Genomic DNA, 23,202 nt, shown 5'->3' on the forward strand with positions numbered 1-23,202 from the left:
CGGACTTAACCCATAAGAGGGGGGGGGGGGCTTTAATTCCAGTCACGTTTTGACGTAACACAGAGGAGGAAAAACGAGGGCCACGCTCAGGAGCGGACTTGACAAGTTGTTGGACGCAGGGTTTCTGTTGGAGGCAGGGGGGAACATTTGAGCAGAGGTAAGGACGCTTGCTTTGACGCGGAGCAGCTGTAATCCGTGCCTTATTGGATGCTTGAAATTATGATTGTTGACATATAAAGTATTTTTTTTTTTTTATGAAACTGCAGAAATTGGAAAGCACAAAAATGTCCATTCAGAGTGAGATCATGGTTTTTTTTTCAAATTAATAAAACATTTTTTTACCGGTAAATCCATTTATTCTTACTCATGTTAACATGTGCAGGACTAAGCTTTTTATTTTTATCTTTATGACGTTGATTTGTTTCGTCCCTCTGACATGCGCACTGGCCACGAAGCCGGTTTACTACATGCATGGTTACAAGATTATTAATATCTCCACTCTTACATCACAAGTGGGAGGGTTGGCTGTTACATTCGGCCACTTTAAACCGAGATGCATGTCGTTCTAAGTTGGCAACAACAGCGACAAACACCGATTTTGTTTACTTGATCTGAGCTATGATAATGTCCAGCGGGTTAGGAGGGGGGGGCACAGCTTTGTCTGTGGGTCAGCTGTGTGTCTGAGGTGTGACACAGAACATTTGGATATTGATTTATTTTGGAGGTGTGCGTAAGCAGTTGTCTGAACACGTGTTGCTGCCCTCCTGTTCACAGAGTTGTAGGTATGCTTACCCACCTACCTGTGAACTTTGGGTGAGAACGTGACAGGAGGAGGCGCAAAAAAACCGACCTTTGAGTTGGCAGAATGTGTCCCACATATGTAAGTAATTCAAGATCATTTAAATACCAACCCGATTGTTTTTCTCCATGTGTTTGCCGTTATAGTGTTTTCAAGGCCATCCATCCTTCCATCACTTGCTGGCATCCATACTGTGAGGGGACAGTGAAGCGGGAGACAGGGGGGGGGATTGCCATTTCAAAAGGCCTCTGGGCATTGGGCAGACTTGCGTCATGGCGGCCATTGATCTGGAGCGTGGGCTGGAGCACGGTGGCCGGGGCTGGGGGAAGGAGAGGCCGGAACTGATGGACAACTTTGACTCAGAGATGCAGGAGTGGGAGGACCAGCTGCAGGACATCCAGAAGCAAATCGAAGAGGTGAGGCAGGATTCCAGAACTGTTTGAATATTATCTCATTAAAGCTGGGCCGATGGGTCGACTATGCAGGCAGTCCAGGGTGTATCTATGACACCGGCAGCATTCACCAGCTTCCCTACCTACAATACAATATGACAGCCACAGCAGTATGAACGATGATGCAGACGAGACTGCAGCAGATGGAAATTCGATGCTGATTGACGCTGGAGGGTGTGGACATGTTAAGCATTTTGTTTCCTGGTTGTGAAGTGCTTCTGCAATCCCTAGCGTGTGTGTTAATTAGTGTAATACGTGTGTGTGTGTGTGTGTGTGAGTGTGTGTGTGTGCACTTGTGTCTCGTAATAAACTGTTGGCAGACTGACTCGGCCTCGTGGCCTTGTTGGAGCAACGATGCAAACAAATGTTAACAACCTAATTAAAGTGTGACATCCTGACAGACGTGCTGAACACACACACACACACATTCTCTCTCTCTCTCTCTCTCTCTCTCTCTCTCTAGCATACACACAGTCTAAAAGAGGACTGCAAAGGATGTATTTATGGCTACAAAAGGAAATAGATCCTTGTTGGAATGCTGATGATAAAAATAGGTTCGCTTGCGCAATGATTTGTGATAATTACTAGACTCTTGTTACATAAAGTGATGCTTTTAAATACTTGAAAAATGCAAAATATCATGGGAGTCAGCAGGAAGTCCTTAAGTTGTTTTTCTCTGCTTGCATTTTGTTTTTTTAGTTGTACAGTGAAGTCCAGGCTCGTAGAGGAGCAAACGACATCACCGCTGACAACCAGAAACATGGCAACGCGGAGCTGGAGTGTAGTCGGCGGCGCCATGGCAACAATCTCTTTGTGCCCAGCCATCACAGCAAGAATCACTCTGGAGCTCCCGCAGTGTCGCATCATTACACTAGCGGCTGTAACTATAGCCCCAAAGCCTACAGCTACCCAGTGAGTCATCACAACGGCTACGGTTACTGCCACGCCAATGGAGTTTCAGAGATCGGAGACTTGTTGCAGGATTATTTGGGGCAGGGGCAGCAAATGAGCCGGAAGAACAACGGAGCGCGACACGTGGTAAGTAGAGGAGACTCTTAGCATTTCATTTCTCCTGCCTCATGCCTCAAACACGTTGGCCTCTGCACATCTGAAGAAACCAGAGAGTTGGACATTGAGTCAGTCACAGCTGGAGATGAGCCAGGAACATATTAAATTACAGCTCGGTGGTTCCTTCAAGTCTGCTTCCATTCGACATGACATGATTTCCCAGCGGCCTTTTGCACTTTTGTAACTCCTGATAGAGCAGTCATGAAGAAAATTGAGATATGAAACATTTCTTTCAACACTTTCACACATGGAACGCCACACGCACACCATCAAGTGGCACATCAAGGGATGATGAGGGCTCAGATTGGTTTCAACAGTAAACAGAAGTTCCCCGTTGGTCCTTAACTAGAACGCAAGACAGTATATCAACGCAGTTAAATACACATTTTGAAGTTGCTATTGTAAAAATATATTTTCTCCATCTCTCACAGCACTTCAGCGATACGGTCAAGTTAAGCCCAGACATCCCTCCGTTCCAGAATGAGCTCAGAAGTACTTCTGGAAATGAAAGGTGAGCTGGTTCCATCAACACTTTTGTACAATGATGTGAGGAATCCATATATTTCACCTTGTTTTTTGTTTGTGTGTGTTTGGCTCAGACTTTTGGGCAGTTATGAGGACAATGAAAATAGGAAGAATCAAGTGTCTCACATGAAGACCACCTGCAGAGGGAGTCCCCCCAACAAGGACAACTCAGGCAGTAAGCCTCCTCTTGGCCAAAGGGATGCGCCTGCTGTGCAATCACGCTCGCAGCTCCCAATCACAGCAGCGGAGTCACCTGCTCCAGACAGGAAGTCCTTCAGCCCTGGCCCCCTGGGAGACAGGATGTGCAGCAGCCCCTCTGTTCTCAGGAAATTTGGAGCCATGCTTCAGGAAAATGAGGGGAAAATGCTCACTGAATCAGGGGTGGTGACCCAACAGGTTCTGGGTTCAGAGACAAAGTGCCCAACGCCTGGCTGTCAGCGCAGAGTCCTGGGAGCCGCTGCAGTCGCCAACAGGGCGCCTATACGAGTGGCTTCCCAGAAATGCCAAGCAGATTCCGACGTGCTGACTGCAGAGGTAGAGACTGGCCAGGAATGGGGGTTAGACTCTGGTAGACCGAACCACAAAGATCTCAAGGGAGGCTACATTGGATCCAAAGGGTCCCAGCATAGTCCTCAGCAGCCCCAGAGCAGATCGCAAGTTGCTGGGAGCCCAAAGATCAGATCCAGGGCTAATAGTGGGGCTGAAAGAGATAGACCGGCTCAAGGGGAGAGAGCCAGAAAGCAAACATCCCAAAATGTGGAGTCCAAAATGGACTACAGGATCTCAAATGCTTCTTCTGGAGCTCAGAAGGTTCAGAGAGGAGGGTCAGTAGTACAGGAGTTGCCAGGTTGTGGCCCAGTGAGGGATGACAGCCTTATTGAGCTACTGGACATGCTGGAGATCCAACATGAGTACAGCTCCAGTCCCAGAACCGGACACATAGCTTACAAACCGGAATCACAGCAGGTGGGTGTTTGCTTCTATTTTATTTGATGAAGTCCTGCAGCCATGGAAACGTGCTGATGCTGACATGTGTCCCGTTGTGCGTCTGTCCAGGTCAACCCAGCCGACTTGTTGCCAGGCAAACTGAACAAGAGCTTCTGTCGCCCTGCACGGCCAGCCAACCAGCGACCTCCTTCCAGATGGGCCAGGAACACTTCCCCATCAGGGCCAATGTTCTGTCCCCCAAGCCCCCTTGCCCGCCCCCTAAACCACATGACCAGAACCCCAAGTCCTGCACCGAGGCACCGGCCTGTCGTTCCCTATTCCCGTCAGGCGGAGACTGTCATTATGTGATATCTGTCCATTTCCCGCTCCCTGTGTAAATAGTGAAGACTTTTCTGTGAAAGAAAATGCTTTAAGAGTTGCAAAAAAAAAATGTCATTTCATCTCAATGCCAGATTTACGCTAAAATACATCCACGATGTTCTCCAGTGTTGCTGTGCCTTCTCGCTTCTTCTGTGCTGAAGCTTTGCCAAGTCGATGCCTGATTTCGTTGTCGTCGACTTTATCCACCCTTCTCTTATTTTTTGTATTGCAGATGTTTTCGTTGTAACGACGTTTTGAATACAGCCCTATTCTGAGGGTGCATGCTTATATGTTTGATCCTTATAGATGTGTGACCGGATGATTGGGGTTAATTGGGCAGGCAGGTGTGGGAGGGAGCACCTGTGGCCCGTTTACCACTGATTGGGGGGGGGCGTATATAGGTGCTTCCCCTCCCTCGTTCCAAGTCCTCATTTTGTGTTTTCCCCGTCTCGAAGGCAGGTTGGCCGTACAGACTGTCACTGCCGTGTCTCTCCTTTTCTTTTGTTAGTTTTGTTTTTAGAGTGTAAATAAATGTTTTGAATTCCTAATGCCGTGCTGGTCATCCCTGTGAGCGGACCTGCGGGTGGGGAAACCCGCTAAAGCGAGCTGGGGACCAAAAGGAGAAACTATATCTTTAGGGGCAGGTCCTAAAGTGGCGTTGTTGGCGACCGTCGATTAGCCCCGTATTCACCACGTCACATATGCCATGTTGAATCACTTCATCTCGGCCAATGGCTGGACTCGTCTCAAATGTGCTCCCAGAGCTAATCTGTTGTCATTACAGTGTGTCAAAGTAGTGTATTTAAGATGTTCTGTGACAAATGGCAATGATATGCCTTTAATGTACTTTTTTTTTCCTTCTTGGTAATAAATGCAACATGGCTTTGACATTTAAGACTTTGCCTCTCTGTTGCGGCATTGCGATGTATTGTCCCACGAATGCTGACTCCAATTGCAGGGTGGTAATTTATTGCATGTCAGGCCTATGGATATTTAACACCAGCAGCTAACTGCCTTCCAGTGCGATGGCAGCTCAAGTGGTGTCAGTTACTGTTGAAAATGAGCTAACTGTCCGCCAGCTTCATGCTCAAACAAACTGCCCGAGAACCTGCATGGTGCTCGGATTATGTCGATGAATGCATTTGTTTTAAATGCTGCACAAGAGGCGGTCCACCTGCCTGAAGCAGGATATCCAGTGTCACAGAGAAAATGATTGTCAGGTCTGAGATATCACTTATCATGCCGTGTGTTTCTCGCCTCGTCACACTACATGAACAACGTCTGGATTCCCTGATGCCTCCTGCTCTGTGGGAGGAAACCCTGAATTCATCTTGAAGTTTTCTCAGGAAGTGAAATGCCTCATACATACAGATACGTGCTCCTCCACACATGTACAGGTATGTAAACATACTTCTGTCAGAGGTACCCCAAGTGTGAAAATATCATGCAATGGCTGGGTGGGGAGTACGGAAGTCATTTGGCCCCATGATGCCCCAGGCTTGTCACCCAACCTCTCGCTGCTATGTGGCACCTCAAACAGAAATAGCAAGCGTGACGTGTGTTTTGGTGCCAGAAATCTTATCCTGCTGTCCTTAGAGGTATAAATAAAAAAGAGGGAGGGGGCGTTGGTCACTCTCCCTGTCTTCTTGGCGCTCTTTCATCTCACCCATAGCTGTTCTTGCCCCCAATCAAGCATCAAGCATGTAATAATCATCTACATATTAGTTTATGCTCATAAGAATACAGGCTCAATCTTTGACTCAACGTCCTCGTCCCTCCCCTCTTGTCTCTCCTCGTCTCTTCTGTCAGTCCGTATGTAAATGAGAGCCCATATTGCAGGTTGGCATCTACTCTGGTTACCCATGTGATATGTTAACAAGGCATCCTGTTGGCCAACATTCTTCTGTCCTCATCAGTTCCACCGATAACTGTTTGCAAGTTGCTATTCTTCCCTCCCTAGTGGTGGATACAGCATGGCAGCGCTCAGACAGGCGCCAGAGAAAAAGAACCAGATAGATTATTGCCACAACGCCTCTGACATCAGCTGACAAACTTCCGCACCCACTCTGACCCATAGAGGGGTGGGGGTGAGAAGGGGGGGGGGGGGGGGGGATACCATTAAACCGTAGGTTTACTTCACTGCACAGACTTTCAGAAGTATCACATGGAAACTTGCAAAACTCCAAGAGCATGCTTTTGAGTGTGTCCCCTTATTGTCGCCTAAGGAAATAAGCAAACGGTGTTGGAAAAATACATTCATCTCTTTATTTTTTTTAAATAACTATTTCATTACACTAATGCAATGGTTATAGACCTGTCACCTCAAAGCAAGGGCTTTGGTTGGGCGCCAGCCCCTCCGGTTGTTCTGTGTGGAGCAAACATTTTCTCCTTGCGTCTGTGGGCTCCCACCAGGTCCTCCTTGTTCCTCCTACAGTCCAAAACCACAAAATAGTGATGAACTGATGACTTTAAATTGCCCTTGGGTGTGAATGGGAGTGTGAACATTTGTGTGTTAGCCCTGTAATGAACTAGCAGCATGTCAGGGTTTACCAACACTTCTTGCCCACGTCAGCTCAGATAGGCTCCAGTGGTCTCAGCATGTATTTGTATTAAAATAATAATAATAGCCCATCTTCTTTTTACCCCACAGAGGCCAACTATAAGGGCAGGAAACACAGAGGTATCAATAACAAATATGACATTTATAAAATGACACAAATGTTCAGGCTTGAATTAGCGGTGAACCCCAGGAGGTTGAAACGGGAACGAGGAGGTTGAATTTACTTTTTAATGAAGTACAAAGGATCAAAGTAATAAACAATAATACCGGCTGGAGTCCAAAGCTCAGCCGAAATAAATAAAACAATAAGGCACTCAAACTCCACTGGCTGACGGGAAAAGGCATCGCAATAAGAATTGAACAAAATAAGTACCAAAACAAAACCACACTCACGGAAATCTAAACTGATGGGCAGGCACCAAAAACAAAGTACAACCAAAGTACGCTACCAGAAAGGAAAAAAAGAACAAAAAAAAAAGCTGCAGCTGGTGAGACCGACACAGACAGAGCCAGAACAGCAGAACGCATGGAACGTTGGAGCACAGGGAACAGGCAAGTCTTGTGTGACACTCTCAGAGGCAATAATCTGGCACAGAATGCTGGGAGGACAGGAGCTAAGGAGCCAGTGCGATGATCGCCGAGATGAGTGCCAGGTGTGGAGCTCGCGTTCCTGCTGCTGCGATGGACTGAAAATAGATGGTTAACTGCCACTTGCATGAGTGTGTGTCACAAAAATGTGAAAAGATGAGTGACAGGAGCATCCTGTTCCAGAGGTTAAACACGAAATCAGGGGACTGGACAGCCGAAACCGAGCCGTTTCACAGGGTGCATCAGGGCACCTCTTTGCATTGTGGATAACATTTTCTCTCATTACAAATGAACCTTTCAGAGAAACTTGCGTGTCTCAAACAACATGGATTTTAGTGTACCCTCGAGTTCTGCAGTGTTTGCATTTTTGCATTTTCCTGCTGTGCAGCCTTGTTGTGATCTTGTCATGCTGAATGCATCATATTAGATCACAACTCTGCACTGCCATTTTCACCCGCTTCATCTGCAAAGTCCGAAACGTCCCGTCTGTTGGACTGCAGCGAGTGTCGTATTGTGCTCGTTCTGTCGCCGTCCGTGTGACTGAACCGTCCGTGCGTCCGCATCCGTTTGTTGAAATGCCCATCTCATATGCCAGCTGATGAGTTTTGCAGTAAGAGAGGCGCGACCATAAAGGACAGCCGGGAGGACCAGAAAAGGTTCTTGAGAATCTCAATCCTCCCCATTAAAATAGAATAGGGCCCAAATATCTGCACATTGAAAGGCAAGCCGTGAGGCTCCCCTTTCAAAACAATAACGGCGTGCCTTCGTGGGATTAGCTGGTGTTGCCCGGCAGAGGTCACTATAGTGCTCTATTTATCGTGTGACGAATGACCAATGTGAATTTAGTTTCAGGAGAGTGGCCCGGCTTGGAGTCACAACCGGTATCTGGCCTGTGGCCCACACTGACACGATGACCTCACACATATAGTGTAGCAGACAAAACACGCGGTTTTTAAGAGGCTATGAGCTCATTGAACTGCAAGACTAAGCGTCTACAGTTGACAGCCCATTGAGGGCTATGAATGTTAGCTGAATGCTAATATCAGGATGACAAAGTAAGGCAGCGTTGAAATGCTGTAACAAGTACAGTCACATCTCAACCTGCATTGGTATGTTGCAGACATTTGTGAATTACAACCGACTACAAAGTGCGACTGACTGTTGAGTACTTAGAGTACGAGTGCTTAGACCATAATAAATTATATACTGACATATTGACCTGATGATGAAGAGGGATGAAACATCAGTCTCATGCATTCATTGGCTGGACATGAACAAGTCACACCAGAGGCACATCAGACACTTTAAAGGTTAAAGAGCAGCCGGAGGTGAGGGGTTGTCTGCACTGTAGCGCCCAAAAGGCAGATGTTTCTTGTTTCTCAAGAGTCATTCCTCTGGAGGAGGGTCTGACATGTTGGAATGAGACTTACGGAGAAGATGCAACCGTGAAATCTTTTCCCTACTAATGCGGAGGAACTCCAATGGAGGAGGCAATCTGGTGAATGAGTGGAGAAAAGAGACTGTTTTCTTACTTTTAAATGGGTGTTGCAGTGTCTCCAGCTGGTCTCAATTCAAGCTGTCAGCCTAGATTCATCAGATGCTTCTGCGGAGTGAAAACATTCATGTAACATCTGGGCTTGTTGTCCTAGCTGGAACCGCCACAGCGAAGGAAACCCACTGACTCCTGCATCTATTGAACTTTTAACTTTCGTCATCTGCATCTGATCGGCCTAAAACGATGCGTCTGACATTCATTTTATTCCTTTCTCCTTTCAGCTTGGTCAAAACTATATTCCGCTGATTATATTAACATTTGCCTCAGTTGCTGTTTATGTGTTAATTTGCAAATTCTAAACTAAAAATGGTCAACATGGCACACATTTTTATCTGCATTTATCTGCTTAACATCAACCTGCATAAACATCATCTGTCGACAATGGTCTGTCACAGACGTTTGAGAGGATGAATCATGCTTGTGGTGTTTATGGAGCGATAAGCACATTTTGATTTGCAGATATTTTGCACATATCCAAAAACAATCAGTATTCCACCACACCTTGTAATTAACATACACAGCAGTGTGTTCTGAAGAGACACCAGGCAAAGCCCGGTTCATTGAGTACACATTCATAATTCAAGTCACACTCCGAGTCCGCACACAGTCTGTGGGTCTCTTCAGCTCAGCTGCAGTGGACACAGCAGTATTAGGATTAGGTCTCCATGAATGAAATGATCATTGCCTCATAGAAGGCCTAGCTTAGCAGGGATTTACTGCGAAATGCAAACTACAAAGTTCAACTAAGGATTTAGACTTTTGCTTTTTTTATTTTATAAAACTGCTGTCAAACCATCTAAAAATGCAGAAAAGAACACAAACAGAAGCTAATCATTAATATGCAAAAAATTAAAAGAAAATATATATAAATTAAATTAATATAACATAACTTGACTTTAAATACAGCTAAAGGATTATGTCATGCTTTGTGTACCTATAAACGCATGTCTTACAAGCTCTCATGTTAATTAGTGCAATAGCTCCCCCCTGTGGACTTTTAAGACTACAGTTAGACCGAAAAATGGCCCCGGCCTTCCGATAACTGTCTTCAGCTATCCATTCATCTACTGAAAAAGATCAGTCAAACCAAGACTTGAAATTACATTTAATAATTTAATAACTTCACAAAACACCACAGACATAAGCTTATTTTATGACACTCAAAGAGCAAAAGGGCCCAAAACATGTGAGGCCAGCATGAGCTGTTCAAGTGGATGTCAATGCCGGTGGTCTGAGAGTAGCTCTATTGAGAGTACTAGGACAAGAAATAGAAATCCAAATATGTGTCTACAAATATAACCCAATTATTTCCAATGTTTCTGCCAATACCTCCTCAGCACCCAACACCGCAAACAACAAAGGAAACGGTGCCTCCCCCTCACATGCTTAAAATATGACACACAAGCATGCACTTCAGACTCTTAATTTCATTTTATCAAAGGATGGAAAAAACTAGAAGTATTAAGCCTCAGGATCTAGTCCTTAAGGTGCTACATTGATCCAGAAGAGTAAGAAAAACTAAAAAAACCCAAACTAAAAGATCACTCTTGAGCTCAAATGATCAGCGAAGACATTCAAAAAGCTTTAGGACAACACTGAAGCCAAGACGTTTATTTCTTCTACTTTATTACAGTACCTGTCGCTGCTGAGACTGAAGAAAAACCACATCATATTGAATATATTGCTTGCTATAATGAACTTTTCTTCATGTGTTAAAGATGACTGAATATCCCGATAGTTTAGGCAACGGTGAAGAGAGGAATAAGTCTGGAATAAATGGGCGACTGGAATCCCCACAAAGAAAAACGAAGATTATATCTGACTGAATGGAGAGCAGTGAATAAACCTGGAGAACGCTGACCAGAAACATCGTAGGACCATATCAGGCACAGGATTGGTTGAAGGTAAAATACACCTCAACGCGTGTAACATTGAAATAATTGTTTGTTTGTTTAATGGGAAAGACGCATTCTGATTTTTAGACTTCTTTACCGAACCGATGATGTTCAAGAACCGTTAATGGCGGAACAGATACCACTGTCCTTTTCAGATCACACTTCTGTCACAGTGCACTGTCCATCAGGACTGCGTGAGCGGACACTGGGCGCGGAGCTGCTTGTCCCGCCCCTCGGGGGCCCTCGAGCCGGCTGGCTGTCCCTTGGCGGTCTTTGTCTTCTACGCGGCGTGGAGCGTGATCCCGCCGCAGGGCGGTCTCTCCGCTCCTCCCTCTCGCTGCCGTCGGACGCGTACTCCCGCGTCTGCTGCTCATCCTCTCCCTCCGTGCGTTCACCCTCCGGCTGGCCGAGTAGGAGCTGGGAGAAAGACTCTTCCAGAGTTGGTGGTGAGGAAGAGGGGGAACTATTAAGACGGTGCCCCGTGAGCGCGGGAGGTCCAAACGGGGGAAGAGACGCCACCATCCCGGCGTCGGATCCATCGGCTGAGCTGACGCGTTCTACCGCAGTCGGGGGAACAACCGGCAAGGCAGGAGCGGGAGCGGGTTCGGGATCCAACCTCAGTCCAGCAACCCCCTTCTTGGGGATGTCGACAGCATCCCGCTTTATCTTGCGCTTGCGGCCGTGCTCATTGCGGCGATATTGCACCATGCTCTCCAAGTCAGCCACGTAGAGAAAGCCCGCAATCAGCATCTCCGTGCTCTTCCTGCCCTTTGAGAAGGCCTCCTCCAGCTCACGGCTGGCCCTCTCGTCGTACTGCCACCACCCATTGCGCCCCTCATAGTACCAGGCGAAGTCCACACAGGAGCCGCGGCCGGCCCCGGCGCCTCGGCTCACCCCGGCGGCGGCCGCCTTCAGCTCTTCAGGCGAGAGGAGAACGGGCCTCTCCAGGAAGTCCTCTGGGATTTCGTGTCGGCACAGAGCGCAGCGCTTGCTGAGCCAGGAGGCGCCTTTCACGCACAGGAAGCAGAAGACGTGGCAGCACGGCAGGCGGACAGGGTGGATGCAGGTCTGGAGGCAGATGGCGCACTCTGGGGTGCCGGCGGAACCGTCTGTAGAACAAGCGTCGCTCACTTCTTCCGTCAGCTTGGAGGAAGCGGAAACATTCGTTGAACTGCCCACTGATCCGCAGCCTGCCATCCTACAGGGAGAAGCACAGCACAACAGGAGCCGCTTTAGCCGTCTGCCATGTTTACAGTTCTGGGGAACGCCCTCCTTTGTTCCGTGCAGTCTATATACTTCCAGTGAAAAGAAGTCTACAAACGTTACTGAGATGGTCGTCGTCATTGAATTTGTAGATGAGCTAAAAACTACGAATTTAAGGCCTCTTCCTTGCTGTTTGACAGAGCTAATCTCACGCACACAACTGCTGCACAGCTATGCTAACGCAAGCTAACGCAAACTAACTTTCTACTTTACGAGCGACTATAAATAAAAAGCGTTTTTTTAACGTACCGTAACCTTATTACCCTACTGCAAAGTCAATAACAAGCTAACAGTCGCCTTGTGTTAGCAACAGTGAAGCTAACATTGAGTCAACAGCTGCTGTAGCATATGTAGTTAGCATGTCAGCTTGCCGGCTACTCACTGCTAAACCTAACAATCGTAAACTCACCTGTACATTAAGATGCGTGCAGAAGCGTCCTCAACGTGGCTTGAAATATTTTTTTACTAAAAAAACTGCATTAGTATTCGTGTAGCTACGTACACGACGTAGTGACTGGACCAAGTCCCAGTGACTTCAGAGCTTCTACGTGAAACCCGTCCTTCGAGACGAGCTGCTAATCTTGAATGGATAGCATAAACTGTCCCAACACTATTTTACGTGTTTTGTAAATACGGCACAGACGATGCTGGTCTCGTTCTATCAATAACCAATCATGACACGTTTCTTTAAATCTAACCAATCCGACCAACAAGGCAACAAGTTATAACCAATCAGAGGCAGGGTAGGGCGGGGCATGCCTTCACCTAGTAATTTATCGCAGTACGTGCACGCTCCGACAATGACAGCCTTTTCTGTTTCAAATTCTTCCGTTTTTGCAGCACTCTATAAAGTTTGATATAGTTTATTTAAATATATCATAAACAGAAAATGTCGTTTGCATCGGTTTATAATTGCATATGTTGTGTCATGATTGTTAAACCAAGCCATCCCTAAGAAAGGTATGCTGATTTGGGTGGAGGGCATACACAGCGTGAACAACCTCCATAGACTTAACAACAGCTGCAGGAAGCTCCTGTTTTGAGCCATCATTCCACAAGATGACATTTGGAGATGTGCCAGTCCTCAAAAAAAGATAATTACTGTTGTAATCAATGATAATGAGGGACACACTAATTCCAAATTATGTTAAATATCATACAGGTCTTTTTGATTTGGTGACAGATTGAGTTAAAATCTTTAAACATTAGTAAGGAACAAAAATAAAGGTCCTGTCACACTTTACCAGCCACCAAAATGCACTAGATTATATCTAAAAATGAAAGGTTTGATTCTAGCTAACATTCAGACGCGTACGCTTTAAGACCTGTTTGTTGTTACTTCATTCTGAATGGAAAATGATTGTGTTATTTTTTTACTTTGTAATTTTGCTTTGTTACGCTAACTGATGGAGGGCTGCCTGACATTTTTACTGCACACCATTTGATTTGTTTTGGATGTAAAATCACATGTTACTAATAACACTAAAGATGGCCGGGTTCTGTCAAGTTGTCTCGTACGTCATTGCGGTGCGACAGTGAATCAACATGCACGACACCAGGACCCTGAGCAATGCGACGTTTAGGATACTTTAAGGAGAGAAGTCGATTCGCTCTATAGATACGCAAGAATGTCATGAAAGTTCATAATATTTGTCATCCTTTTTATTGATTTCTCTTTGATTACATAGAAAAATCTGTTTCATTTTAGATGAATTATACTTTATTATACTTTGATATTCTTACAATTTACATTTTTTTGGGGGGGTAAAAAAAAAAAAAAGACCAGTTGATGGGGAATGTACAATAACAAGTAAGTCTTTCAACTTACTACGAATTGCTTTGAATCTTTTGTCTCTTTTTGCGGACACACCTCCTGACCTCTGACACATGTGGACAGGGGTCACCATAGATGCCTGGGGGCTGCAGAACAAGTCGAGTACGAGACTCCTCCCCCCTCCGGTGGGCCTGAGTGTTCCGTCTCTGAACACATGGACTCCAGTCTGTCCATTCCCCAACCTCACAGTGCACTATGAGGAGAGCCATTGGGGGGGGAAGATGTCAACCCATAGCAATAAACATTATTTAACAAAGTGGCAATACAAATGGTGCATCGATGGCGGTTGTGTCTGCTATCTCACCTCGGGGAAGGCATTGCCTAAGCTGCAGATCAGGCACAAATTCACCCGGGCAGGTGACATTGCACTGGTCGTGGAGAAGGTAAAAATCTGCTCGACACCTCACGCACACGTTCCTCCTCACACACTCTTCACAGCCTGCAGAGCACTCTGTAAAACAACAATTCATGTCAGTGCGACACATGCAGTGCATCAAGCCTTAATGCATATAACACACAGTTGTGTTTGTGCAGCGTCTCACCTGTGCATTCTCGCAGTGTTGCATTCCCTGTCAGCCCATTTGGACAGTTGCTTTCACATTTTCCCCGGTACAAGAAGTGACCCGTATGACAACGTGTGCAAAAGTTCGCACTGAAACAGGAAGCACAATCCTCCTTGCACCCTGCAAGCCAACACAAAGGGTACCAAAACATGTACTTGATGGCTTTATTCTCTCAACACTGACTTAAAATCAGTTTACTGTGTGCACAGTGGATGTTTTCAACTTTCACATAGGGCTCTTAGTCAGACAAATTAGTAACTTGCTCATCTTAACGCAACAAAGTCACCTTCCAAAATGAAATATCTTCTATGAAAGCAAACAAATGAACTTTGAACATTGTTCCTCTGCTCCTGCATGCACTCGCCGGTGCCTACTTTTACAGGTGCTCATATGGCGAGATCGTGTGCCATAGTGATCCTGGGGGCAGGAGGACAGACAGGCACCCCTCTGCTGTATCCCATGCAGCTCCAAGTAGAAGAAGAGACGAGGTTTGCAGGACAGACATCCATTCTGAGTTGAGCATGTTGCACAACCTGCTGGACAGAGTCCACTCACGGAGGAGCTACCTGGGGATAAGCATGCGAAGGAAAATGATCAAGTACTCTGCGGTCTGTTGAAGGTGAACACTTTTACAGGTTTCATGGACATGCTTTGGGCAAATCATTGGAAATCCAATACTGCATTGTTGCCTGGAAGCTTGTAGAGCAAGCATATTGTTTGCATATGTAGCATCAGTCTACTGTAGTCCAGCGAAGCATGGGGAACAATAAGGTGCATTTGATAGGAGGCATGTCTAGCAGGAGTATCAGAAAGGTGAGGAAGAAGGAATACTGGAATACTTACGTCTGTATCGCAGTGTGTTTTGCAGGCCCTTTGCAACATTCGCAAAGAGCAGAACCCAAATTAAAAACGGTAGTCCCATTTTCCTTCCCCTTCTGTACGTCACTGATCCAGCCTTGCCATCGAATCACAAAAACCCATCGAATACATTTTAAAAAGTGTCCGCAGGATTCATTGAATCTGGCCCATGTAGATGTGTGCAGCGTTGGGCTTGGAAGTTTTCTTGAAGTAAAAATCCCACGTGAGTTCCATGAGATCATTGAAGCCGGCAGAATGCCATGAAGACCGGATACGGGAGAGACACCGTCATGATGGTCGCAATGCAGATCTGATGTAGGTTTGGGTGAGCAGCTGTGGGCTTGTCTGGGTTTCCCTGACACACAATCCTAACCTCGTCTCCTGCGTTATCCTTCCTCCTTGACCCTCCTCCTGATCCATTATCAAGCCAAGCGCTCCTTCACACAACTGGAATAACAATAGAGCACCTTCTGCATGTCTCTTATTAATCCTCATCCTGTTCTGTCACACTATCTAATAATTTCAAGAGAACATTTTTACATATATTCACTTATATCACGCCTCTGTTGAGTAATGTGTTTCATCGCTACTGCACTTTGATGTTTGACCTTCGCTCTGCAGAGGTCGACACTACAGGCTGTTCTCACATACTGAACGGAAGAGCTTCTCTCTGCTCACTTTAATCTACAGTGCAGTATATGCATGCAAAGCTTTGTGACATTGTGTTTGCAGAATCCAGAACATACATCTTTACAATAAAATAGGAGACATTTTGCAAACGGTGGTTGAAATTTTGAGATTAATACTATCATATTTCTGTGTTTTTTCTTCTTTATGAGGCATAACAATTTTTAATGAGGAAATTCACTATTATCTCAACATTTTCAGTAGGATTACTGCAGTTCATGCAATCAGTAACACTAGTGTTTCCTTGAGAATGAAACATGTCCTCCTTTTTTCCCCATTTAAAACAATCAGGCATAACCTTTTTTTTAAAGCATGTCATCACATCAGTGTTTCACACATGCTGGATGAAGTCACAACAATGATGGCATAATAGAGTTATTACGCACATTCGGGTTTAGTCCCTCCTCTGCCCTCATAGGGCACCGCATATTTCTCATGAACAGAGAACCATAAAGCCAAAATACGGATTGATTTGACAACCTTGAAATGACAGACCAAAAGTCAAAACAAAGATCAACGATTCCCACAAACATGCTGGAAGGCGATGAAAGCTTTCAAGTCCTCCAGACATTCCGTTGTTTGGCATCTCCGTGTGCATTATCACCTGCTTTTTTTTTTTTTTTTTTACCTTTTCACCATTTTTTCAAAGATTTTGGATTCTCCAGTGTTCCCCTTCCCAGAATCAGCTTTCATCTGCTATCCATCATTCTTCAGTCAGTCGAGATTTACTGGCTCAAAAAGTTTGAAATATTTCTACAAGGCAAATAAAGGCGTAACAAAATATCTGCCAAGACAGACCGCCATGCTGCCCTGGTTTGTTTGGAAAAATTACAAAAGGCAAAACAGCAGGAGCTTTGTTGTGGGATTGATTTATCCAAGAGAGACTGAGCTTAAAGTTACACATAGGCTGCTGCCTTAGACACAAACAAGCAACCAACCAGAGAGGTACAGCTACTTCTTCATTTTCACAAAGGGAGAAGTGTTTCTCGATTCCCTCAAGGACAAAAAAAAGAAGTGAGGTTAACATAACCCCCCGGAGGAGCCTCTGGAAGCAGTTGACTTACATGTGTTCCAACAAGACGATGTGAATGAACGATACAGTAAATATTCACTGACAAACTGAGGAGGACATAAAGTAAAAACATAACATGCAATGCATGTGTTGTCAATGCTACATGGTGCTTTGAGGGGGAGAGGGTGGACAGAGGGGTGTAAAGTTTATATGTGTGGGGGCGCCACAAACTTTATGACACCTCAACATGACTGATAACATAAACATCACAGCGGCGGGGGGGGGGATCAGATTCTGCAGGAAATTAACCAGAGATGGAGAATGGCCGTAAAGGAGAATTTGAAATATGAGAAACATGACGGCACAAAAAGGCAGTAAAAAAAAAACTACAATGCAAACCTGTGATTACATTGTCTTCAGGGTTATAAGGTTTGAAAGCAGACTGTGCATTAGCACATAACATTAAATATAAGCACATTTTAAATGTCTTTATATTCTTGATCAACATGACATCACAGTTGGGCATCCATGTAAGATCTATGATAGTAGCAGGATGGAATATCAGCCTGCAGAGCGTGATGGAAGTGAGGAATTTGAGAGGAGGCCAAGCACACATGGAGCAAGAGGCTGTAAATTACAGTTTACTGGCAGTGATGGAAAGTGAGATGAGAGCTAAAGAGATCTGGAAGTGCCAACTTGGTTGTCTGGAAGTACTTAAAGTTGTCCACAACTCAAAGATCAGAGCTTAGCAAATTCAACATTCTATAATAGAATAGAATAGAAAGCCTTTATTGTCTTTGCATAGTGGATATACAAAGAGATTAGGAGCGCTGCTCCGTCCGGTGCGTAATACAACCTAATAATAATATAAGAAAATGCAGGTAAATGTGACATAAAATTCGAGTAGGATTTGAGAGAAACACAGTATTTGTTATTGCACATAGTGAGTGTTTGTCTTGTTTAATCCTGGTTGTCGTTCCGAGCGCTGATGGCTCTCGGGAAAAAGCTCATCCAACCATGCTTTCATTTTTTTGTAGACGAGAAGAATGACGTCATCTCGTCTGCAGCTGCTTTATCGGCTGGACCATATCCCCGCTGATTACGGGCGAGAGGCAGGGTACACCCCAGACGTATCACAGAGCTACACAGAGACCCCCCCCCCGCACACACACCCATATGGACAATTTGTAGTGATAAGTTCACCTAAATTGTGTTTTTGGAGGTGGGAGGAAGCCGGAGAAGAAAAACAATCTTTCGATAATAAAGCTGATTCAAATGATTTATTTGAACAAAGAAAAAAAGACACACACAAAAAAGGTTTCATTAAACTTGCAAAATGGTTTTACAAAATTGTGTCAAAATTTACAAAATAAAAAAAGCATTCACTCCCCATCAAAAGGACAATGAGACACTTTACTCCTTTAGCCTCTCGCTTTTTTCAGCATTTTCTGTAAAGAAAAAGAGACATCAAATTATGTTCAAGAAATAAAACAAGCGTTTGCAAGAAGCACAGCTACACATAATTACATTTATTCAATATAATATATAGAAGAATTCAAAAAAATATTTACTGTAAATCTAATTAAATGTAAACATATTTGCACAATGTTTTTTTTTTTTCAATATATATATATATATATATTTTTACAAGCCTGTAGTTTCAGATTCTGGTGCATTTACCCTTACATATTTCAATAGCTAGTTTCAGATGCCAAACAAGATTGCTGTTAATTGGCTGTGTATTCATCATCATGGGTCAGTATTTATTTCTACCAAAATATCACAGTATGAATGAATCACAACTTCTCCAGTAAAACTGTGACTGCATTCAATCATTTGTATTTACCCAAATAAAATAAAAATACAACATTTTTGTCCAAAGACACAAATGTTCCAGCTACTGGTAGAATGTGAGTAAACAATACCAAAATAAAAACTTGCCTAAAATCATAAAAAAATAAGCTACAGATGAAATTATAATGAGATCAACACCTCTAAGCCTCCAATAAAATAAGGAGTTAAATTTACTTTTAATCCAGACATGTGGTTTTGTGAGGAGACATGGAAAGTTCATTCCATATTACCTTAACATGGAGGAGCAAGGATTAACCTATATGCTACACAGAAATAAATGCAAGAGATGCAGGATTCTTTAGAAAAAAAGAAATTAAATATAGAAAAGAATCAATTGTCAGTGGTAAACAACCTCTGTTATCACCTTCTTGGACATGGTGATGAACAGTTTTATCGACAAAAATATAACTGGAGTAGTCAGACATTAAGATAAATAACAATAAAGTGCATTTGAAGCTCTGATAAATAACATTGAGTGCTGTATAAGCAATTCAAAAGCAGGTTGTAGCCGTTTCATATAATAATAATAACAATAGTTAATTTAAGTGGCATTTTAGAGACACAAGGAGTAGCCAGTTCCAGTAAAACCCAGACGGACTACTTGAACTAACCTTGGAGACAGCTTTGAGATGCTGAGTTCTAATCGTTGCAGATTTTCCCTCGAACGCTTTGGCCTTGGCCTCCTCTGCCAGACTCTTCAAAAACAGCAGCGTCAGGAGTTCAACCTGTGAAAACGGGAGTTATCGTTAGCCCGAAACAGTCACAACAATCAATAGCAACCTCAGCTTTTCAGAAATTCGTTACCTACAATTGCCTCCGACGCCGGACTGACTTTCAAGTTACTTTTCATTTTTCTTTTAACCGTGGATTTTAATTTTGGAGCCTTGTTCAACATTTTGACAAAATTTCAACTTGAAGTCGAGCTTTGTTTACGTTTTCCAAGCTCCCGCCTCTCGTCACTTCCGCTCAGATTCTTCTTCGTGACTTTTATCATCGTCGCTTCTTGCTTTACTGCCACCTAGAGATTCATATCTATGTTTCGAGTACGTTACTCAAAATGCCATATCCAACAGGAGAAAGTAAATATAATTAATATCCAAATCGTGTTTTTATTCTAATTACAAATAATAGAGGTTTAAATGTGTAACTAAATCTCCTTACTTGACCTGAAAGCTTTTTTTTGCTTCCGGGTCAGCGGAGAGCAATGGCGGCCTCCACGCAGTCAGCAGGCAATATGCTGCAGTTTATGAAACTTATTGGACAGCTGAAAGTAAGACTGCTCCCTAAATTCAGACGACATTTCTAGTGATTTAATGTCGAATATAAAACGAAGAATTTGCGGTCTGAATATGGCTTCTTTGGATCTGTGTGTTTATTGAGACTCAACATGATGATGATGATGATTAATATATTTATTAAATAGAATGTTAGAGTACAAGTACAGTCAAACAGTAGCATGTATTACAGTACAAATACATGTACCATGTCCAGAGTGTTTCTGCTTTTGTTTTATCCCCCCCCCCCCCGGGTCAAAATTCCTACATAAGAATGAGAAATAGTTGCTAATTACTAGCATAAGGCTATAATACACTCACTTCTCATGTTGTTATATGGCTATAGCGTATATTTGGGTTTATACCTGCTACATAAAATGGATAATACCATGTATTGGTAGTGTCATTATCCTCTCCCTATTCGGGGACACTGATGAGTTGTGTGTTGCGATTGAATCTCTACCTGCAGAGGGTTCCGCGGACCGGCTGGGTCTACAGGAATGTGAAGGAACCGGAGAGTGTGTCAGACCACATGTATCGTATGGCTATGATGTCTCTAACGATCTCTGACCCGACGGTAGATAAGGACAGGTATTCACTCGCACAGCCTAAACACAAGCCTACAATCAAATCACCGTGAATAAAGGTAGTTCATTTCATAAATACAATCCGGAGTCTGTTACTCTCATTAGAAATTTTACTGACACCAGTTTGACCGTCCTCCAAAACGAGTAAACGACTGACAACAGTCTAGTTATTTCATTACACTCGTCAAATTTTAGTCCAAATATTTAATTTGAGAAATTTGTTTGAAATGCATTACTTTGACACCCTGCTTTTGTTCATTCCCCTTAGATGTATAAAGCTGGCTCTGGTTCATGACATGGCAGAGTGCATTGTGGGAGATATCGCTCCGTCAGACAACATTAGTAAAGCGGAGAAACACAGGCGAGAAGAGGTAAGTGACCAGTGGCGCTAACATCCAAACACCACATCCCTGATTCGTTAGACCGAGAGTGCACGCCCGCTCAGATATGATCTGGATGATAGATGGACTTATCTAGATTCTTTCCTTCTCCTCTTCCACCTCTGTTTCAGGAAGCGATGGGACACCTAACAGGTCTTCTGCCCGAGGGACTCAAGCAGGAGATTCATGGCCTGTGGGAGGTATTTGTCATTTCAGATATTTGTCGCTGGATGACTGGTGAACTAATAGCAGGCACATATCTGTTTCATTTGTAGGAATATGAGACCCAGAGCAGTCCAGAGGCCCGGTTGGTCAAACAGTTTGACCTTCTGGAAATGATCCTGCAGGCTCATGAGTACGAGGAGCTGGAGGGAGCGCCTGGAAAACTGCAGGAGTTCTTCGACTCCACCAACGGTGACTCTGTTCTGTCTCTCTCCTAATCACTCACTATTTTCTTGAACATTTCTATCTTCACTGTGTCTCATTACTTAATTACTCCCAATATTAAATATGTACTTCTTCAACTAAAGAGTATTTTACAGGGAAATAAACATTTGTGTTTCTTGGATTGCCCCACCCCCCCCCCCCCCCCCCACCAGGCCGTTTCCACCACCCAGACGTGCTCAAGCTCCTCAACTCCTTGAATGAAGAGAGAGGAAGTCACATGACCAGAGCGGAGGACGCAAAGAACTCACAGAAGGCTTCTTCACACGCTTCTTCCTGACTGTAACACACACTCAGAGGGATGGATAAACGGGACTATAAATATGGAATACAAACAGGCAACAGGGCTACCCACTGCACCATCGTGCTGCGCTATAATTCATGTTGTGAGTTTTAATATATGAAGTTTATGGGCAGACTGAAGAGACATGAAATGATCCTGAGGTGTTTTATAAATTCACAGCAAAGAAAATCACACGGAAGACAACATGAGGAAATTGAAAACAATAATTTGGGACTTGGTGGGAACATTTTTGCAGTGACCCCAGAGACCATACTTAAAACTGTTTACGTTTTTAGTTTTCATTTTGCAGCATCAACCTGTTCACAGACACGAAGTAAAAACTAGTTGGATTCTTTTTTTCAGCATTACAAATGGTAGTTCTGACAAAGGAAGGTAAAAATAAGATCTGTAAATTACAGTATGTCAGATTTTAGGGTCACTTCAAAGTTATATATTTTATATCAGGTATATTACAGTAGACATTGGATTTTTGATCCTAAAGGACTTGTATATGAAGCGTTTAGATTAGAACATGCGAGAGATAAATGTTAAGTCTTACAGTCCCTGACTCGGCAGGTTCAAATCCTTTAGTCTCCGGAACATTCCAGAGATTAAACTTTTATTTTTTCATCTTCAGCATCAGATATCAGACATCAGATTCTGTTTGACTTCCTATTTCTATGTAATCATAACAGAGTCATACATACATGATTTATTCACGCATGGAAACTCCATCGTTTGCCATTTTTATACTGCACATGTTAAACATGCAGCATTAAACATCTGTTACATACCGTACGTATACCGTGACGGCTTGCATTTGCAAATTTAACAAAACCTTAGAAACATGATCTTCATCAGTCCACATAGAAATGGGTTACTTTGTGAAAGTACAATGTACCAAAGTGTTTTCTATTTTAAATTGCATTTACCTAAAACACAATTGTATTTTTGATATAGTATGTAGTACAGTTTATAGTATGTTAGATAGTAGTGATGTAGTATCTCAGTATTGTACCAACATGGCTGTCTCCAGTTACGTTGAATTTGCACATTAACCCATAACTGCCTATTTTGTATTAAACACTCTACTTGTGACAGAAGACATAAAAACAGGGTTTGATTTTTGGAATCTGGTAATCCTTTCATTTTAACATTTAACAAGGTCTTGGCTGCGTCTCCGCTCAATCTCCATCTGATCTGGTGTCTGATTTAACCTGCAGGGCAGGTTAATTAAGCCCACCAAACTGAACGAGTGCTTTCCCAAAACGATCAAGCATGTCCAGGGCATTAGTTATATTGATCTTCCTAAATCAATATAGCCAGCTCCTGCTTTAGAGTAAAACATGAAATGGCAGTAATTTTCGATCAACTCAAAGCATTTAGTGCCACAGAAAATACAATCCAAGTGAG

The 23,202-nt window shown here is 43.7% G+C and overlaps 5 protein-coding genes across 5 annotated transcripts; 2 read left to right on the plus strand and 3 right to left on the minus strand.

Annotated features, from left to right (window-relative positions):
• The first annotated feature begins 24 nt into the window (after window positions 1-24).
• On the plus strand, window positions 25-5,040 carry mtcl3a (MTCL family member 3a). Its single transcript, XM_068753713.1, has 6 exons — window positions 25-157; window positions 946-1,215; window positions 1,951-2,289; window positions 2,751-2,830; window positions 2,919-3,810; window positions 3,901-5,040. The coding sequence occupies exons 2-6, from the start codon at window positions 1,072-1,074 to the stop codon at window positions 4,138-4,140; spliced, it is 1,695 nt and encodes a 564-aa protein (XP_068609814.1). The 5' UTR covers window positions 25-157; window positions 946-1,071; the 3' UTR covers window positions 4,141-5,040.
• A 5,866-nt stretch (window positions 5,041-10,906) lies between these two features.
• LOC137909412 (E3 ubiquitin-protein ligase rnf146-like) lies at window positions 10,907-11,947 on the minus strand. The gene has a single exon (XM_068753866.1). It carries the CDS (start codon window positions 11,945-11,947, stop codon window positions 10,907-10,909), a length of 1,041 nt encoding a protein of 346 aa, XP_068609967.1.
• Window positions 11,948-13,840: 1,893 nt separating this feature from the next.
• On the minus strand, window positions 13,841-15,332 carry LOC137909697 (R-spondin-3-like). The gene is made up of 5 exons (XM_068754157.1): window positions 15,254-15,332; window positions 14,785-14,976; window positions 14,390-14,530; window positions 14,152-14,298; window positions 13,841-14,040 (listed from the first exon to the last, which is right to left on the minus strand). Exons 1-5 carry the CDS (start codon window positions 15,330-15,332, stop codon window positions 13,841-13,843), a joined length of 759 nt encoding a protein of 252 aa, XP_068610258.1.
• A 2,906-nt stretch (window positions 15,333-18,238) lies between these two features.
• On the minus strand, window positions 18,239-19,792 carry cenpw (centromere protein W). Its single transcript, XM_068754015.1, has 3 exons — window positions 19,630-19,792; window positions 19,433-19,546; window positions 18,239-18,415 (listed from the first exon to the last, which is right to left on the minus strand). The coding sequence occupies exons 1-3, from the start codon at window positions 19,714-19,716 to the stop codon at window positions 18,389-18,391; spliced, it is 228 nt and encodes a 75-aa protein (XP_068610116.1). The 5' UTR covers window positions 19,717-19,792; the 3' UTR covers window positions 18,239-18,388.
• A 233-nt stretch (window positions 19,793-20,025) lies between these two features.
• hddc2 (HD domain containing 2) lies at window positions 20,026-23,070 on the plus strand. The gene is made up of 6 exons (XM_068753831.1): window positions 20,026-20,091; window positions 20,565-20,686; window positions 20,951-21,053; window positions 21,194-21,262; window positions 21,338-21,476; window positions 21,662-23,070. The coding sequence occupies exons 1-6, from the start codon at window positions 20,026-20,028 to the stop codon at window positions 21,784-21,786; spliced, it is 624 nt and encodes a 207-aa protein (XP_068609932.1). The 3' UTR covers window positions 21,787-23,070.
• Window positions 23,071-23,202: the final 132 nt, after the last annotated feature.

The sequence above is a fragment of the Brachionichthys hirsutus genome, chromosome 20 (assembly GCF_040956055.1).
Source record: "Brachionichthys hirsutus isolate HB-005 chromosome 20, CSIRO-AGI_Bhir_v1, whole genome shotgun sequence".
Classification (NCBI taxonomy): Eukaryota; Metazoa; Chordata; class Actinopteri; order Lophiiformes; family Brachionichthyidae; genus Brachionichthys; species Brachionichthys hirsutus.

Bases quoted from the DNA above. Each gene is read 5' to 3' on its own strand.
- mtcl3a (XM_068753713.1), top strand. From the start codon at position 1,072: ATGGCGGCCATTGATCTGGAGCGTGGGCTGGAGCACGGTGGCCGGGGC. The intron at 1,216-1,950 runs GTGAGGCAGGAT...TTGTTTTTTTAG, and splicing joins TCCAGAAGCAAATCGAAGAG to TTGTACAGTGAAGTCCAGGC. The intron at 3,811-3,900 runs GTGGGTGTTTGC...GCGTCTGTCCAG, and splicing joins ACAAACCGGAATCACAGCAG to GTCAACCCAGCCGACTTGTT.
- LOC137909412 (XM_068753866.1), bottom strand. From the start codon at position 11,947: ATGGCAGGCTGCGGATCAGTGGGCAGTTCAACGAATGTTTCCGCTTCC.
- LOC137909697 (XM_068754157.1), bottom strand. From the start codon at position 15,332: ATGGGACTACCGTTTTTAATTTGGGTTCTGCTCTTTGCGAATGTTGCA. The intron at 14,531-14,784 runs GTAGGCACCGGC...GTTGGCTTGCAG, and splicing joins CCATATGAGCACCTGTAAAA to GGTGCAAGGAGGATTGTGCT. The intron at 14,299-14,389 runs GTGAGACGCTGC...GTTGTTTTACAG, and splicing joins AACACTGCGAGAATGCACAG to AGTGCTCTGCAGGCTGTGAA.
- cenpw (XM_068754015.1), bottom strand. From the start codon at position 19,716: ATGTTGAACAAGGCTCCAAAATTAAAATCCACGGTTAAAAGAAAAATG. The intron at 19,547-19,629 runs GTAGGTAACGAA...CCGTTTTCACAG, and splicing joins GTCCGGCGTCGGAGGCAATT to GTTGAACTCCTGACGCTGCT. The intron at 18,416-19,432 runs GTTAGTTCAAGT...TTTTCTTTACAG, and splicing joins ATCTCAAAGCTGTCTCCAAG to AAAATGCTGAAAAAAGCGAG.
- hddc2 (XM_068753831.1), top strand. From the start codon at position 20,026: ATGGCGGCCTCCACGCAGTCAGCAGGCAATATGCTGCAGTTTATGAAA. The intron at 21,054-21,193 runs GTAAGTGACCAG...CCTCTGTTTCAG, and splicing joins AGAAACACAGGCGAGAAGAG to GAAGCGATGGGACACCTAAC. The intron at 21,477-21,661 runs GTGACTCTGTTC...CCCCCCCACCAG, and splicing joins GTTCTTCGACTCCACCAACG to GCCGTTTCCACCACCCAGAC.